Source organism: Camelina sativa, chromosome 15, assembly GCF_000633955.1.
Source record: "Camelina sativa cultivar DH55 chromosome 15, Cs, whole genome shotgun sequence".
Taxonomy (NCBI): domain Eukaryota; kingdom Viridiplantae; phylum Streptophyta; class Magnoliopsida; order Brassicales; family Brassicaceae; genus Camelina; species Camelina sativa.
Window position 1 is genome coordinate 18,145,191 of NC_025699.1, and position 18,278 is coordinate 18,163,468.

Genomic DNA, 18,278 nt, shown 5'->3' on the forward strand with positions numbered 1-18,278 from the left:
TCAGGTGGGGGAGAGGAGCATGTTTGGTGCTAGTTTTGTTCAGGAGACCTCAGAGAAGATTCGGGTTCTCAAGCTGAACATGAAGGAGGCTCAGGATAGGCAGAGGAGTTATGCAGATAGGAGGAGGAGAGATCTTGAGTTTCAGGTAGGAGACAGAGTGTACCTCGAGATGGCCATGTTGCGGGGTCCGAACAGGTCGTTGTCAGAGACTAAGTTGATTCTGAGGTATATGGGTCCATTCAGAGTGATTGAGCGGGTTGGACCAGTGGCATATAGATTGGAGTTACCTGAGGTGATGCGTGCATTCCATAAGGTTTTAGATGTATCTATGTTGCGGAATTGTCTCCGTGAGGGTGAGCAGGTGTTGGCTAAGATTCCTGAGGATCTTCAGCCTAACATGACNACATATGGTCTTTGTGACGGTCCTATTTAGGACAGATTGTTTGGTCTTTGTGACGGTCCTGTTTAGGACAGATTTTTTGGTCTTTGTGACGGTCCTGTTTATGACATATTGTTTGGTCTTTGTGACGGTCCTTTTTAGGACAGATTGTTTGGCCTTTGTGGCGGTCCTGTTTAGGACATTTTTTTGGTCTTGTGGCATGTATATGATCCTTGTGTGGTCATAAGGTATTCCAGTGAGGGGATATGTGGTTGGTAGGACATTGAGATGTTTTTACGCGAGCCACGGGAAGGAAACCTGGATAGGGATAAGACTTAGACGTGTTCAGAATTGCTTGCTCGCAGCTCTTGGAGGACTTAGGTTCTCCTAGTACTGCCATATTCAGAGACTTTGTGGCTTGGGAGTATGGTTGGTATATCGACTTCGGACGACGGTCCGGAGGTGCGCTGTAGGGTGACGACCCGAGAGACGAGTTTGGATTTTTCCTTATATATTATGGCATGCGGGTTTAGGCCCGATGAGGAGCCAACATTTGGTATGCAGACTTAGGTCTGATGAGGAGCCAATAAGAACTCAAGGTTTAGGCCTATGAGAAAAAGGAAAGTCCAAAAGTCGAGAGCAAATGACGCCTGGAGCGTGAGTCTATCGCCTAGAGGTGACCTTCTGTAGATCGGTCGGAGGAGTGCAGGCCATGGAGACGGTTGCGTGGGAGTCCTTGGCTGATGGTTGTTCGAGATTCAAGGACAAATCTAGTTTGGTGGGGGAGAATTATAACACCCGCGAACCAGAATCCCGGTTTAGGGTGTGTATCGATCGATGCAGTTGGAGCATCGGTCGATGCTGACTCAATTCTCTGCGTTTTGTCTTAAGTCAAACGCTGCGTTTTGGGCAAAAGGGAAAAGGGAAAACCCTTAAGTCGTTTTTGTCTCATTAGTCGTGGGTTGTGGCCGTTTTTGATAGAAACGAAAAGCGAGAAAAAGTGATTGAGAGTTCTTGGTGATTTTTGGAGATCTATGGCGTTTCTTGGTGAAATCTGTAGCTGGGATCGACGTAGGAGCTTCCTAGGAGCTTGTTCTTGGTTGTGTGAGGTTCAGTTTCTTCTGTGGCAAAGGTAAGTGCATGACAATGGCTTATCTAAGCTAGAGGATTCTTTAATCTGCTTGCTGTGTGATGTTAGGCTTGTTAGATCATTGCTATGGACATTAGTAAGCTTTCTTGTGGCTTGGGGATCGAGTTTCGTCGTTATAGGAATGAAGATCCGGCGAGAAGCTTCGGGAAAACACGGTGCTCGATGTTGCGTTGATCGATGCATAACTTGCGTCGGTCGATGCAAGTGCGAGGACGGCGCGTAAAATTATAGGGCTTTTCGTTACGTCGAGCATGTGTCGGTCGATGCAGATTGGGTATCGGTCGATGCAAGTGTACTTGCATCGGTCGATGCAGCTTCTGTGTCGATCGATGCTTCCCTAATTGGTATCGGTCGATGCTTGTTAGCGTCGGTCGATGCCGAGTCCTGGTTTGTTACTTGTCGTTCATTGATTGTTGTGTGTTGGTTATTGATACTCTATTGCTTGTGTGTATAGCCCAGTAGATGGGAGGATTGCCTTACTGAGTGTTTATAAAATACTCATGCATTGCAATATGTGTTTGTGGTGCAGGTAAAGGCAAAGTGTGAACGTGGAATCAAGGCAATGAAGAGGAGGATGTTCTAGTGGTTCGCTTGGTTGTCTAGCTTCTGTTAGGTTGCTAGAGTTGAGTCCTAGAATGTGCTTAGGATTGCTGGTTCACTGGTTTATGTTGTTTGGATCATTAGTTTATGATTGGAATTTATACTGGATATTATTCTATTGGTTATTATATTTATTGGATATTATTTATTGAGTATTGGTATTGTTATTCCGCTGTTGGTTGTGATTGTGGTTAGGTGGCTAGTGGATATGGGACCACTAGTTGTAGTTTATTTATTATATTATATTTATTATTTATTAGTTTTTTTTAAAAAAAAAAAAAAAGGTCGGTCGTTTCAAGACTTGACCAAGAAGACGGTGATTGAAGAAGCTTTGTTCTCAAGCATGGGAGACAACAATCCATCACCACGAACCAAGGATCTTGGATCACTATCGATCCATTGTCCGATGCTAACATCGACAAACTACACAGTTTGGGACCACTAGTTTAGAGTATTTATTATTGATATTAATATTATTATTATTATTATTATTATTATTATTATTATTATTATTATTATTATTATTTATTATTTAAAAAAAAAATGGGTCAGGTCATTTTAGTTTGGTATCAAAGCCCTTACGGTTCTAGGTTTGGGTTCACTAGACTTTGTGTTGTAGATGTTTGAGATTTACATGATTTGATTGATTATGTGAGTTAGTCAATTGTGTGTGACATTGAGTCCTAGAACATCCTCTTCGAGCCTACTGTGTGATTCCACAGTGAGTTATGTTTTTTTTTGTGTCCTATATAATTGAGGGCTTAGCCTTCTGTTCATGGTAGTGCAGATGGTTAGAGAGTAAGATGTTGCTGGTTATGGTCGTGGACGCGGCCAAGGTCGTTGTAGGGGCAGAGGCCCAGCAGTTAGTGATACTGTGGACCAGAGTGTGACAGCTGACGGTGTTGGCGAGTCGCAGGGCCTTCAGGAGGGATCCATGAGTGTGGCCGGTGGGGGTAGTGTCGGTCCTCGAGTGGCCGGTGGTGCTAGGGTTACGGGTGTGGGAGTCCTAGCAGGTGGAGTCCCTGGAGGAGGCGTTGATCTTGCGACCTTGTTAGCACAGGTGTTGGAGCGGTTGCCAACAGTGGCTCCGGCTCAGGCTCAAGTGCCACCAGTGGTGGCGGAGGAGCAGCAGCCAGTGGTTGCGGATGTGAGAGATCATGCTCGTTATGTGTCTATGCTGAGGGAGATGCATAACATAGATATTGTGTGGTTTTCATGTGGTACGGATCCTACTGCTGCAAATGCATGGAGGACGAGTGTGGAACGTAACTTCCAGACTCTTAGATGTCCTGAGGAGTTTTGGGTGGACATAGGGGTCCACAACCTGATTGGTGATGCTCAGGAGCGGTGGAGATCAGTGGCTGCTAGGAGAGTGCATAGGGAGATGACTTGGGCTGACTTCATGGAGGAGTTCAACCACAAATACTTTCCGAGAGATTATTAGTTTTGAGGATATCACATAGAAAATAACATTTGACTTAAAGTCTATCTATTTGGTTTTGATTCCAGAAACAAGTATTGTTACGAATATTTTTTTTGGGGATTATTGGTTCTATGATTTTAATAGATTTAAAAATCCAAACAAAAATCAGATGTTATTCAATCACTCGTTTTAAAATATTTATCAAAATAATGTGCTATTGGTTCTATGATTTATAATAACTTGTTAAAATCTCATTTTATTCGTTTAATGATTTGTTTTTGGATTTCAAATCCAAATTATGTTTTACACGGATTTGAATGGATTTCAAAGTGAAAAATAGGAAGATTCAAATCCAAGTGTAAAACATGTTCCTTTAAAATCCAAGTGTTTTGATTTTCGTAATCAATAAGGAATTTAAAATTATATATGGATTTACAAATCAATAAATCAATAACAGCCCCTTAAAATACACATATTATGAAATAACATTGCTGTTTAGTTTTGAAATCAGTGGGGTAACGCGACTTAGTGTAGTAGAACTCCGGTGGGATTAATCGCAGAAGTGGTGATGTAACCACTTGACTAAAGACACATCCTGTTAGTCTATATTTTTACTACAATGAAATAGAGTAACTCTAAAACTTGAGTATAGTTCTCTTCAATATTTATATCTATTTTGTAACTCTAAAAATAGTGTTAGTAGAAAATAGAATAACCCTAAATATAGAGTAATATTTAGTTTTACTTTAAAGTGAAATACAGTGTTAGCTCCATCTACCAAATATTAATTCGAACTCTACTTGTCTTTTCATATCATTGGAGAAAACATGAGTTTAACATATGTCAAAATTTCGAAAAATGGTTGAAAAATAATTAATATTAATACCAAAAAAATATTTAATTCAATTGAATAGAAACTTAAAATACATAAATATTTTAATATAAAAAACAACAAAATCATTGGCATAGTATTCATCTACTAATATAAGCCTAAGTAATTTTGATTTTTTATTTTGAATTTCCAAGCTTTTTCTCACTAATAAGGATATTTACCAACAATTAAAAGGAAAGTAAATCATACACGGTGTTATCTGAATTTGAGGATGAAAAATGTGCAACATTAAGGAATATGATATTTATTTTATATTTCTAATAGGTGAGGTATGTGAGATGGGCCAGAAAACAGTCTAACAAGAAAGAAGCCTAGTCAACACTCTTAAGTCAAGACAAAGTTGACTGTACCTGATGCAGAACCTTTTCTCCATAACGGATTTGGTGTTCTGCAAGATAAGGATAATGACTAGAGTATCACAGTTGTAACTATGAGTCATTATATTCTAGATTGTTCTCTAGATCTCTATATTAAGACAATGTGTCTCAAGAGTGTAAGGATATCCTAAAATTATAATAAAGAATCAAGTTTACTCAAAATTCTCTCTTTATTTTCATCTCTAAACTTCATCATCTTTTTAAAAAAATATTAAAGAAATGTTTATTTTCCAAAATTTGGGCAGCTGAGCTGACCTCCCATCATTACATATGGGTCCGCCTTCGTCGTTGGGTTTCATCCACCTATTGCAATCGCTCATGCAAAGTCTGATTGATGACTACGTTTAAACGAGGTGGTTAGAAAATTATAAGCAGTTGTAGAGAAGGTGGTTAAAAAAGCAGTTAAAGATAAGAAAGGGAAAAGACGGTAGAGTTAAAAAGAGCGGTTGAGTATTTAGTTTTGATTGGTAACATTTGTAGCGGTTGAATAGTATAAATTATAATAATTAGTAAAAAAAATAGTTTAGTTGGAAAATGAAAAATATGGAATAATAAATTATTATTTAATTCATAATATGAAATATGAACATAGTTAAATAAAAATTGTTAAAATGCTAAAGAATTAGTTTTTTTCATAACGATAATAGATTATGATAGTAAATTATCATAAATTATAAGAAATTGAATTAAATATATTCAATGTCATATAACTTTTTTTATATAAAATTCATGAATTTATTATATGAATTTTTTTTTTGCTAGATAAAAAGGAACCAAATGCCAAAAACAAAGAACAAAATGCCAAAATAAAAATTTGCAACTTATGTACATCAGTACATCAGCAAGCGTTGGTTTCTCCAAGTGAATGAACTTGGTGTTTGCAACCACTAAAACTAAGGTTTAACCACTTTATCCAGCCAAAATTTTCAACCGTTTTATTGATTAGTGACTATTAGAACGGTTCGTTTGCAAACGATATTAATAGGTGACACCAATCATAGCCCAATTAATAACTAAACTAGCGTGTGAATTTCTAATTGCCTATTAGCCCTGGTCATATTAACCAGATCCAAAAACCGAACCCGAATCCGACCTGAAATAGGCAACAAAATAAGCAGTTCGGTTTGGATTTGGGTGATATGTTGTTATACCGATCAGGTTGAGTATTATCTGATACTCAAAGAATGCATCTAAGTGGATTCAAACCTGAAACTAACCTGAAAAATGCATCTAAGTGGATTCAAACCCAGTACCTCAGGCATTTATTGGTACATATCGTAAACTATTTTGTCATTTTAGTTATTCTGTCCTATGAAAACGTTAAATATTTATATATATAGATTTGTTTAAACATTTTTAGTAAGATAAAATATGGTTTTTTTGTCTATTATTATGGTTTGTTTGAATACGGATATATCTGAACTTACCTAAACCCGAAAGAATCTGATCCGAATCAGACCCGATAGTATAAAAATTCGAATGAATTCTATAGGTGTAAACCCGAAAACCCGAATACCGAAAGTTATTACCGTTAAATGTGTTACTAATCAAAGCCAGTATAAGAATTAAGAACCAAAATTAATCTAGTCTGTTGACCGTTTTATTAAACGTATTTTTTTTTTCCACAAAATTAAACGTAACATATTTTTTACAACAATTATATAGGTCGGAGAAAAAAACTTCAATAAACTAAAAGTTTTCCCTTTTCCCGCACAATATAATTTTCAGATAATAATTCAATTTTCAAAAACCCTAAAATTCCCCCAAATCCTCTCTACCCAATGGCGTCGGAAAAGCCTGAAGATCCGATGAACAACACGGCCGGCGGAATCGGAACAGACGAGGAATCTATAGCACAGCGCCGGAAACGACTAAGGCGAGTGAGCTTCGCCGACCGTGAAATCACTTCCGTCCACATTTTCAAACGGGACGAAGATTACGAGACGCCGCCGAACACCTCCGCCGCGAAGGGTGAACAAGCTGAAACGTCAGAGTCTGAGGATAAAGTAATTAAGTTTTTCGGCGATTTATCTGACCGCGAAGACACTGAAGGAGATGGAGATGGTGATGGTGAAGATGAGCCAATCTTGAATAAATCCTTCTTGAGGCCAAAATATTCGCCATCTTCAGGTGGTAGCACTGTTGGCTCTGCTACTAGTGATGACGGTACGCCTTCAATTTCATTCTCCATTTACCTTTGATTTCAATGTTGCAATTGATATAGAGATAGGCTTGAAGAGAAGATAAAGTTCTGTGCTTTACTCATGTAGTTGAATCTTTTTTTTTTATTTTAATTAGAGGACAGTTTCTTCGGCCCTGTGTCTTCCCATTTTATCAATCCTGGAAGACTGTCTGACGCTACTATCTCTGAAGACCACCATGAAATGACAATGGACTCTACAGCATTTTCTATGCATTTCCGGAGTCTTGCGAGGTCAGAGTCTGGAGATGTGAGGACTCCTATGAGTAATCTTCCAGTAGAAGAGAAAACACCAACTGAGGTTACCTCCAGATCTGATACAGGAAGTGCAATGGTGTTGTTGACGAAACCTAAGAAGCTATTTCCAAAGTCCCCTCTACCTGTTGAGAAGGGGAGTGGTGGTAGAGACTCAAATGATATGAGTATCGTTGGTGAAAATTCTCGCAAATATGATTATGGTTATATATCTCCTACATTAGCAGCTCTACTGGCAGATGAAAGCAAGGAATTGCTTCCTGAAGACAATACTGTGGAAGCAAGATCCCCCATCCATGATTTTTCCTTGTCCCCTCAGAATGGATGCATTCCCGTCGTTCAAGCTAATAAAGACTCACATGGTATAGATAGTAGTGATGCTTGTCAAATCCTGTCACCTTCTGGTTCTTGCTCTCGCCCTCAGATAGTGCTGCAGGAATCAGGAAGCCAACATTACACAGAGGATGCTTCACTTTCCTCGTCAACTATTAGAAGGCAAAGTGCGTTTTCAGTTGGTTTATTACCCCAGTCCGTATCTTGTGTTACTCCTTCCCCTAAACATGGTGGAAGCTTTATGAGCAGGGAAACTCGGGCACTAGTTGAGAGCTTGTCAACCATTCAGAAAAGCAAATCCAGACTTGGATTGATTCCACCTTCCCCTGGTTCTGCTCTTATTCAGAGAATTGAGATATCAAAGCTTCAATTATCTGGAAACCGTTCTATGACTACACCATCAACTATTGGCAGGGAAGTAGATGTCCACATGGAAATTCATGCAGATATACCCATTACCAATTTGGAGGATTTGTTATCCGAACATGATAATAGAACACCAATTTCTGAGAAGAAAGGCATGCCAGATAAATGCAGTAGTGGTGCATTGAGCCCTGTTGTCGACACTGGCGATGATAGTAGAACACCAGTTTCAGGAAAGAAGGGCATGCCAGATAAATGCAGTAGTGGTGCATTGAGCCCTGCTATTGACACTAGGGGTGATAATAGAACACCAGTTTCAGAAAAAATAGACATGCCAGATCAATGCAGTAATGCTGCATTTAGCCCTGATGTTGACACTAGCGATGATAGAACTCAAGTTTCTGAAAAGAAAGGTGTACCAGATCAAAACAGTTGTGGTGCGTTGAGCCCTGCTGCTGACATTAGTAATGTGTTTGCACGCAGAAGTCCAGAAGGAAATACTACTTCTGATACAGAAGGTTCACTCTTTAAACAACAGCAAAGAAATCAGACAGCCAGCACCCCTGAGAAGTTTGTGTCATCAAATGCAACGACGTCAGCATCAAAGAATTTTGTTATTCTTCAAGATCAAGAGCAGCACAGTAAAGCCACCGAAAAATCTGAGATTGGGGATGGAAATGTGACCAAGGAATGCGCTAGTAATAATTCTTTGAATACCTTATCCGACAAAGTTCAATCATTGCTTCAAGAATCTGGCGTATTACTTAGTGACACAGGCTTCTTGAATGGCTCTGCTAAACGAAAAGAGAAGGACAGTATGCTGCATAAAAATCAAAACAGAACCGACATCAGTGCTGCCGAGTTCCTTCTGAAGGATAATAATCATTTGAAAGTCCATTGTGAAACAGAAGTTATCTCAGCTGAAGATGTTCCTTCTGTAGTTACAGAAACCCTTCCTAGCACCTCTGGCTCGTCATCTATGGACAGAAGCAATAATGAGGCTTTACATGCTAAGGTAAAATTCTCGACCCATGTACATGTTTTGAAGAACTTTCTCTCCACGGGAAAAATGGATTACACACTCCATTTCTGAACGTGAGTAGATCCTCTGGATCTCTGAAATGATTGTAAATTTCGAAATTGGTTGTTTTACACCAACAGCTGAACCAGATCATTCCTTTATAAGAAGTAAGTACCCACTAAGAGGTCATTCAGATTGAACATTTTGACTCAGATTCCATCAAAGATCTTGAGAAATTATACGCTGGAGACTATCAAATTTCGAAGCTATCCCAAAGGATGAAATGATATGATGATATAACTTTGATGTTTAGCCAGATTTCTGAACTATAGTAATTTGCAGGGATCATCCAGATTGTCAAGGAAAGCAGAAGATGTTGATTGTGCAGTTAGAAATTGTAGCCCCAAAGTCGGGAGAAGTACACAGTATATTTCAAATTCAGTGATGAACCACCGTGATGGAAAGTTCAATGCTCATGATTGCCGCAGAGTTCGTAGACAAGTAGTGAACTGGGTAGAAGTAAGTACTGGTGATAACCTATTATGTTATTGGAAGTTAGTCCCACTTTTCTTCATACAAACGAGTTACTATTTCACTACCTTGCAGATTCCAGGAAAAGTATCAGAAGAAATCAAACAAATGGTTGATCCATTGGCTAATAAGCTGAACCCAAGACTGGTATATTATTTCTCTCTATGGGAACCCAAGCTGGTTACTGAGACTGTTTCCTTTTAGCTTTTATAGTTGCAGTACTAATGTTCCAAAAGTGCAGATATGTAAGGTGGAAGATATATTAACACACATGAAGAAGGTTCATTTGTGTGAGATGCTTTGTCTTCAAATTCAGTCTCAGGTTAGCCTATTAGAAAACTTCTGCGATCATTATTTCTATATAAATGTACACTGATGATCTTGTTCTAATTGTAGAAAGTATGTGACGACTTGAGTGGTGCTAAGACAAAGAGGTTATCCCTGTACTGCCTTTATATATTTTTCGAATAAATTAGTGCCCAGTGTATAACATTCATTGTTAGTATTATTGCAGACATGCTGAGAGTAGATCATTACTCTGCAAGTTAGCATACGAAAAAGCCAAACTTGAGTTGCTGCACCTCAAGGAAGAAATAATGACGGTAGTTACTTTACTTAAGTTGTTCCTCCTTTTCAAATTTTCTTTGATTCTGCATGCTTGATCAAATTTCTCTTATATGATATGCAGAAAAAGTTTCAAGCAGTGACCACCGGTGTACAAACATCCGAAACATTGAGGTTGAATTGTGCCAACTTTCTACGTCAACATGGTTTCCGTTCTACTGGCTTGTTAGATCCTAACCAAGCTGATGAGGTAACTAGACCAGTTTGAAAACCATTCCAGGAATATGTTGGGGTGTCTAGTCTTCCAAATTATTAGGTCGCGTCAACTCTATTAGAGGCTCAAATTGTTTTTTTGGTAGGCATGGAACAATTTTCAGGGTGATGACTTTTTCACTCTTATTGCAGAAAAATTTATGTTTACATCTCAGATATAATGTTCTGTCCACAGTGTCTCATGATATTATATAGATAAGAGATGGATGCTATGTTTTATCTTATTAGTATTTACACTTCTGCTGTTTTTGTGTATTTTGACGCTTGTTTTAATCCAAGTAATTAATAGACTTCTTATCTATCAACATTTTTCTAGGTTATGATTACTAGTAAATGGGCAGAGATAACACAGGAGATCATAGAATTGGACTCAAAAATCAAGAAGTTGATTCAATGCTTTACTACGTTCGACACAATGACAGGAGAACCGGCATATGCAGACACTATTAAAATTGCTGAAGATACTTTAAAAAAGAGAATGAGTTGCAGATCCATACGTCAGGATATTCTGGTATATACCCTCTTATATCTATAGACATGGGGATCTAAAACGAAGTGTTTTCCTTAACTTAAAATGACCCTTCTGCTGTCGGCAGGTCTGGAAAGTTGACAGTTTGGGTGAATGGAATGATTGTCAAAGCATTGTTCTAAACTATAGTGGCCTTTTAAACCAAAGGTTGGTCCTGTTGGTTTCACTTTTCCGTAAATTTTTTGATTAATCTGTTTCCACACTTTGCTGCATATACATGAGTGCTATGGACTTTATTGAACAATTTCTTGGATATGCAGGCTCACATTAAAGCCTGGCCATCCTTCATATGTACTAGTTTCAAACAGTTTGAGTGATACATTTGTTAAGGTATGGACATCCAAGCTGTTTTCCTTCCATTTATACATCATATTCCTTTTGTTTCTAATCAAGGCATTGTTCTTCAGCATTTCCCAGGGCTGAATGTTTCAACTGCATTTAACTCGTTGTTTAATGCTGAAGACTCCCAAAAGTATATTGGTTGTTCCAATATATTGTTGGAGATTACACAGGTGTGTTTCTGTCTCAATGATCTTTTTTTGTTGCTATGGTTCTCTTAATACTATCATAGCATCTCAGGTATTTTTCTTTCTTATTGAGAATGTCGTTGCAAGTTATGTGAGCAGACCTCTGAAATTTGTCTCATTTTGCTCTGAGAATGCAGAAAACCAGTTTGCTCCTACACAATCTGCTTAACGTGGCTGAGGAATTTCATTTAGCTCAAATGAATATACCAAATTTGATCCAAGGAAACTTTGATTCTCCATCAGGTAATCTAGTTCCTCCTCGCACTTCCATTTTGGTAATACTAGTTTAACATTAGTGGCCAACACATGCGCAATGTAGCAATCCTTTAATTACTAGTTCTGTCTGAGAGAGGAACACTAATGTCTTGTTGATTGCAGCGGAGCAGCTTCATTTGCAGATTAGCTTTCTTGATTGCACAAACTTGAGAAAACTAAATGTGATTCTCGATGTGGCATGTTTGATTCAGTAAGTATATAAGCAGCTTAGTAGCTATCAAGTTTTTAAAGACTCTCCGATAATGAAACTGTGTGTTCTTTCTGTTACAGTGGGAAGTATCCTGGTGATGTAGTTCCTTGCGAATTACTAGAAGTTACAGGCCCAAAAAGAGACGGTGTTGTGTCGAAGCAACTGAAGAACGAAATAGAATCTGCAGTGGATGTTGTTGGATTGGGATATCCTCGGATATTGAGACTCTGTCGTTGCATTTCCGAAGTGTTGCAATCACAAAAGAGATGATGTCTCCTTTCATAACACTTCACAGTTTGCTGGTTTGGGTTTTGTAAATATGGCACACCAAGGGCTACTACTTCTTGTACTACTAGTAGTCTAGTACCTTTGCCCTTTAATCTTGTAACCAGAAGATTAACTTTGTTACAGTTTAGTCTTGGGTTTGTATATGTAACGTCAAGTAGTCTTCCACGTCTTAGGTCTTAGGGTAAAAGATTACCTATTAATATTTTGGTCGCGTACAAACTAAACTCTGAATGTCTGTTTGTTTGTTTGCGAAGTTTTATCAAAAGTATTGGCTATATATCGATCAACAAATCATTTGCTAAATGACACCATTAATCCCCAAAATCAAGTTGGTAAATTGGCGACACCTGTAACACAATGTAAACAGACGAAAGTGGTGTAGGCCACTCTTATCCCATCTTTTTAAAATAACCTTACACTGAACCTACCTATTCTGGATTTTGGTTATGGGTTTACTTACTTTATTTGCTACCTTATTGTTATTGATAGTATGCAGACTAATGTAGTAATGTTCTTATCTTATCTTTCCCAATTTGCAAGACACATGTCATCAAAAAGTTACTTTCTTTTGTCAAATATCATATCAATTACACAACACTTTCAAATCTCACGAAGCAAACTTCTCTGAATTTACGTTTTCAAACCTCTAGAAATTTACGCCTTGAAACCTGGAACTATTTACAACTCTGAAACCAGGAAACTTCTACAAATTTACGCTCTGAAACCTGGAAATCTTTACAAATTTACGCATTGAAATCAGAAAACCTCTACAAATATACGCAATGAAATCTGGAAACCTTTACAAATTTATATTACATATAAACTACAATTTCTCTATTAGAACAAACCAACCATTATAATGTTACAATGTTCACTTCTTAAATTGCTAGAGCATAGAGGAAGAAACAACTCAAGCTACAATAAGTAAATAACCAAGAGAATTCGCGAAACAAACATAGAGGAAATTTAGAAGAAAGTAGATAACAATCTCAACAAAAATTCTCAAAACAGACTGAGAACAAAATGGAGAAGAAAGTAGATAACAATCTCAACACAAATCTCATGAGTCATGAATGATCCAAATTTGTCTTTGAGCTCCAAATAGTTTCCTCCGTTGATCACAACTTCTAATCTCTACCCTCCATATGTCCTATCACTTCTTAACCCTATGTCCTATCACTTCTTAACCCTCTTTACTATATCAGGTTACGCCCTGAAACCGGAAAATCTCTACAAATTTACTCTTTACTATATTAGGGTACGCCCTGAAACCGAAAAATCTCTACAAATTTACGCCATAAAACCTGGGAAATCTAGATAAAATTTACGCTCGTGAGACCAGGATCATCCTCCACCCCACAACTACATGCAGGTTCAGAAAAACTCTCTTTCTTGCGCTTTTGTATCTTTTTGGTTAGAGAAATGTAACTTGAAAAGAGACTATGATCCAATCTTACTTTTTGAATAGCAAATTGCTCATACGACTTTGTAAACCTGAGGCCTTAATCCACACACACACTCACATAGATACATGAAAACTATGTTCACACAAGAGCTCCATTACACATGGGTGTATATATATAACTCACAAGATATGTACATCAGATTACCCATCCCCGGTCTAAATCTGTTCGACAATCAACCGCGACGCAGCCTAATTCATAGTAAAGTAGCTGTACATAAACAAACACACCCAAACAAAAAAACAAAAAAAGCACTATACAGTGAAAAGCAGTCACCAAACAGTAGAAGAAAGCTGGTGGTCTTCTGCCACAACAACAAGAGGAGTCCTACACAGTGGGCAAGTGATGTTCCAATAGTCTATCCATTTCTCCAAGCAAGTTTTGTGAAACAAGTGGCCACACTTTAGCTTGTTGATCTCTGAATCCCCTTCGAATTTCGACAGGCAAACCGAACACTCGTTGTCCGCCTGTTTCTTGCACTTGCACAAGCTCTCAAACCTAAGCGTCGGAGTCCGGTTCCTGAATTCCTCAAGGAAACTCTCAGGCTGGCAAACCCGGAAATCGAAAGGCTCTGAAGTTGGATTCTCTGAAGACGCAGTCACTGAGGAAGGCGAGGATGAAGGTGGCGAGAGACGGATTCCTACTATGCCAAGGACCGACCGAACAATGCCTTTGACGATGGAGATAGATAATGCTGTGTTAACTAATATCACACATAGCATTCCTTCTGATGGACCAGGAAGACTCGATAGACCCATTCTTTCGATTCTTGGAAACTGCTACAACGGGTTTGCTCTGGATTCTTGAAACAAGATGTAAATCTTGATCAAATCTTTGTCGGTACAAGGTATGTGATCTGTAAAAACACCATTATGGACACAGTCAGCACATCATTGAAGAAGGACTCAACCAAATAAACTGATAATTTAAAACACTCCAACCAAAGCACATAGATTTCAATGTCTAGTATGAGCAATCAATACAGTTGGAGGTCTCATATAATGATCTTGATCCAGAAAGAGAAATAACTCTATATCTTAAAAACAAATCAAAACCAAAGCACAAAGCTTTATCAAGTTGATTTTACTCCAATCGTTCGAGGTGCCTCAAACCCAGAAAACACTAATCAGTCTCAAAAGGGTTCAAGAATCTTTGTACAATTAGTTCCACAGACGCGTCTAATCCGTACAACACACAATATTCTGACCCTAAATCAAGAAACACGGATCAAAACCTCTGAAAGATGCAAACTTTATGAAAGAAACAAGAACAAATAATCAATCAAACGTGTTTCTGGGCCAATCAAAGGTTAATCTTTCTATGGAAAAAAAATCAAAAAATTAGGGGAACGAGACTNAGTGTTGCAATCACAAAAGAGATGATGTCTCCTTTCATAACACTTCACAGTTTGCTGGTTTGGGTTTTGTAAATATGGCACACCAAGGGCTACTACTTCTTGTACTACTAGTAGTCTAGTACCTTTGCCCTTTAATCTTGTAACCAGAAGATTAACTTTGTTACAGTTTAGTCTTGGGTTTGTATATGTAACGTCAAGTAGTCTTCCACGTCTTAGGTCTTAGGGTAAAAGATTACCTATTAATATTTTGGTCGCGTACAAACTAAACTCTGAATGTCTGTTTGTTTGTTTGCGAAGTTTTATCAAAAGTATTGGCTATATATCGATCAACAAATCATTTGCTAAATGACACCATTAATCCCCAAAATCAAGTTGGTAAATTGGCGACACCTGTAACACAATGTAAACAGACGAAAGTGGTGTAGGCCACTCTTATCCCATCTTTTTAAAATAACCTTACACTGAACCTACCTATTCTGGATTTTGGTTATGGGTTTACTTACTTTATTTGCTACCTTATTGTTATTGATAGTATGCAGACTAATGTAGTAATGTTCTTATCTTATCTTTCCCAATTTGCAAGACATGTCATCAAAAAGTTAATTTCTTTTGTCAAATATCATATCAATTACACAACACTTTCAAATCTCACGAGTATACACAGAGCAAACTTCTCTAAATTTATGCTCTCAAACCGGAAAAAACTTTACAAATTTACGTAATAACCTTTACAAATTACCTCTAGAAATTTACGCTTTGAAATCTGGAAATATTTACAAATTTTCGCTCTGAAACCGGAAAACTTTTACAAATTTACGCTCTGAAACATGAGAATCTTTACAAATTTTTGCTCTGAAACCATGAAATTTCTACAAATTTACGTTTTGAAACCGGAAATCTTTACAAAATTACGCATTGAAATGAGAAAACCTCTACAAATATACGCCCTGAAACCTGAAAACCTTTACAAATTTATGTTACATATCAACTACAATTTCTCTATTAGAACAAATCAAACATTATAATGTTACAATGTTCACTTCTTAAATTGCTAGAGCATAGAGGAAGAAACAACTCAAGCTACAATGAGTAAATTAACCAACAGAATTCTCGAAACAAACATAGAGGAAATGGAGAAGAAAGTAGATAACAATCTCAACACAAATTCTCAAAACAGACTGAGAACAAAATGGAGAAGAAAGTAGATAACAATCTCAACACAAATCTCATGAGTCATGAATGATCCAAATTTGTCTTTGAGCTCCAAATAGTTTCCACCGTTGAACACAACTTCTAATCTCTACCCTCCATATGTCCATCACTTCTTAACCCTCTTTACTATATCAGTTTACGCCCTGAAACCGGAAAATCTGTTTCAGGGAAATCTAGACAAATTTACGCCGTGAGACCAGGATCATCCTCCACCCCACAACTACATGCAGGTTCAGAATAACTCTCTTTCTTGCGCTTTTGTTTTTTTTGTATGGTTAGAGAAATGTAACTTCAAAAGAGACTATGATCCAATCATACGTTTTGAATAGCTTAATTACTCATACGACTTTGTAAACATGAGGCCGTAATCCACACACACACTCACATAGATTCATGAAAACTATGTTCACACAAGAGCTCCATTACACATGGGTGTATATATATATAACTCACAAGATATGTACATCAGATTACCCATCCCCGGTCTAAATCTGTTCGACAATCAACCGCGACGCAGCCTAATTCATAGTAAAGTAGCTGTACATAAACAAACACACCCAAACAAAAAAACAAAAAAAGCACTATACAGTGAAAAGCAGTCACCAAACAGTAGAAGAAAGCTGGTGGTCTTCTGCCACAACAACAAGAGGAGTCCTACACAGTGGGCAAGTGATGTTCCAATAGTCTATCCATTTCTCCAAGCAAGTTTTGTGAAACAAGTGGCCACACTTTAGCTTGTTGATCTCTGAATCCCCTTCGAATTTCGACAGGCAAACCGAACACTCGTTGTCCGCCTGTTTCTTGCACTTGCACAAGCTCTCAAACCTAAGCGTCGGAGTCCGGTTCCTGAATTCCTCAAGGAAACTCTCAGGCTGGCAAACCCGGAAATCGAAAGGCTCTGAAGTTGGATTCTCTGAAGACGCAGTCACTGAGGAAGGCGAGGATGAAGGTGGCGAGAGACGGATTCCTACTATGCCAAGGACCGACCGAACAATGCCTTTGACGATGGAGATAGATAATGCTGTGTTAACTAATATCACACATAGCATTCCTTCTGATGGACCAGGAAGACTCGATAGACCCATTCTTTCGATTCTTGGAAACTGCTACAACGGGTTTGCTCTGGATTCTTGAAACAAGATGTAAATCTTGATCAAATCTTTGTCGGTACAAGGTATGTGATCTGTAAAAACACCATTATGGACACAGTCAGCACATCATTGAAGAAGGACTCAACCAAATAAACTGATAATTTAAAACACTCCAACCAAAGCACATAGATTTCAATGTCTAGTATGAGCAATCAATACAGTTGGAGGTCTCATATAATGATCTTGATCCAGAAAGAGAAATAACTCTATATCTTAAAAACAAATCAAAACCAAAGCACAAAGCTTTATCAAGTTGATTTTACTCCAATCGTTCGAGGTGCCTCAAACCCAGAAAACACTAATCAGTCTCAAAAGGGTTCAAGAATCTTTGTACAATTAGTTCCACAGACGCGTCTAATCCGTACAACACACAATATTCTGACCCTAAATCAAGAAACACGGATCAAAACCTCTGAAAGATGCAAACTTTATGAAAGAAACAAGAACAAATAATCAATCAAACGTGTTTCTGGGCCAATCAAAGGTTAATCTTTCTATGGAAAAAAAATCAAAAAATTAGGGGAACGAGACTACGAACCTCTAGAGTCAAGTAAGAGAAGCGATGATCACCAATTCAAGAGTAAAGATGAAGTTTTTATTGTGAGTTTTCCTGGTGTGAAAGTAGTGATGGAATCTGAGAAAGTGTTGTGTGTTTTCTGATAAAAGAGGAGGTTCCAATTGTTGTTTAATATATAGCAAAGCAAATATCAAAAGCTTCCAATATCTTTAACCAGAGAAGCTTTAACTATGGTTAGTCAATCTAGTTTAGGTCTATCTCAGCCTTTTCAGGTTCTTCAGTTTAACCATGGTTACTTTATATCAACAATTGTACTTGCTTCCAAATTTTTTTATTCCATTTTGTTTAATCATACACTGCCAATAATAATCCATGTTTTAATGGAAAAAGATATTAGTAAGTAGGGT

At 37.8% G+C, this 18,278-nt stretch overlaps 3 protein-coding genes across 3 annotated transcripts; 1 reads left to right on the top strand and 2 right to left on the bottom strand.

Annotated features, from left to right (window-relative positions):
* On the top strand, positions 6,535-12,446 carry LOC104747112. Its single transcript, XM_010468683.1, has 15 exons — positions 6,535-6,987; positions 7,120-8,987; positions 9,336-9,512; positions 9,600-9,671; positions 9,766-9,846; positions 9,921-9,958; positions 10,039-10,126; positions 10,213-10,338; positions 10,678-10,872; positions 10,958-11,037; positions 11,151-11,220; positions 11,298-11,402; positions 11,555-11,660; positions 11,796-11,883; positions 11,964-12,446. The coding sequence occupies exons 1-15, from the start codon at positions 6,603-6,605 to the stop codon at positions 12,151-12,153; spliced, it is 3,669 nt and encodes a 1,222-aa protein (XP_010466985.1). The 5' UTR covers positions 6,535-6,602; the 3' UTR covers positions 12,154-12,446.
* Positions 13,651-14,980, bottom strand: LOC104747111 (probable E3 ubiquitin-protein ligase XERICO). Its single transcript, XM_010468682.2, has 2 exons — positions 14,722-14,980; positions 13,651-14,490 (listed from the first exon to the last, which is right to left on the bottom strand). Exon 2 carries the CDS (start codon positions 14,390-14,392, stop codon positions 13,907-13,909), a length of 486 nt encoding a protein of 161 aa, XP_010466984.1. The 5' UTR covers positions 14,393-14,490; positions 14,722-14,980; the 3' UTR covers positions 13,651-13,906.
* On the bottom strand, positions 16,569-18,033 carry LOC104747113 (probable E3 ubiquitin-protein ligase XERICO). The gene is made up of 2 exons (XM_010468685.1): positions 17,893-18,033; positions 16,569-17,386 (listed from the first exon to the last, which is right to left on the bottom strand). Exon 2 carries the CDS (start codon positions 17,286-17,288, stop codon positions 16,803-16,805), a length of 486 nt encoding a protein of 161 aa, XP_010466987.1. The 5' UTR covers positions 17,289-17,386; positions 17,893-18,033; the 3' UTR covers positions 16,569-16,802.

Coding starts and splice junctions, on each gene's coding strand:
- LOC104747113 (XM_010468685.1), bottom strand. CDS start 17,288: ATGGGTCTATCGAGTCTTCCTGGTCCATCAGAAGGAATGCTATGTGTG.
- LOC104747112 (XM_010468683.1), top strand. CDS start 6,603: ATGGCGTCGGAAAAGCCTGAAGATCCGATGAACAACACGGCCGGCGGA. Junction 10,339..10,677: donor ATCCTAACCAAGCTGATGAG/GTAACTAGACCA, acceptor ACATTTTTCTAG/GTTATGATTACTAGTAAATG. Junction 11,038..11,150: donor AGTGGCCTTTTAAACCAAAG/GTTGGTCCTGTT, acceptor TTGGATATGCAG/GCTCACATTAAAGCCTGGCC.
- LOC104747111 (XM_010468682.2), bottom strand. CDS start 14,392: ATGGGTCTATCGAGTCTTCCTGGTCCATCAGAAGGAATGCTATGTGTG.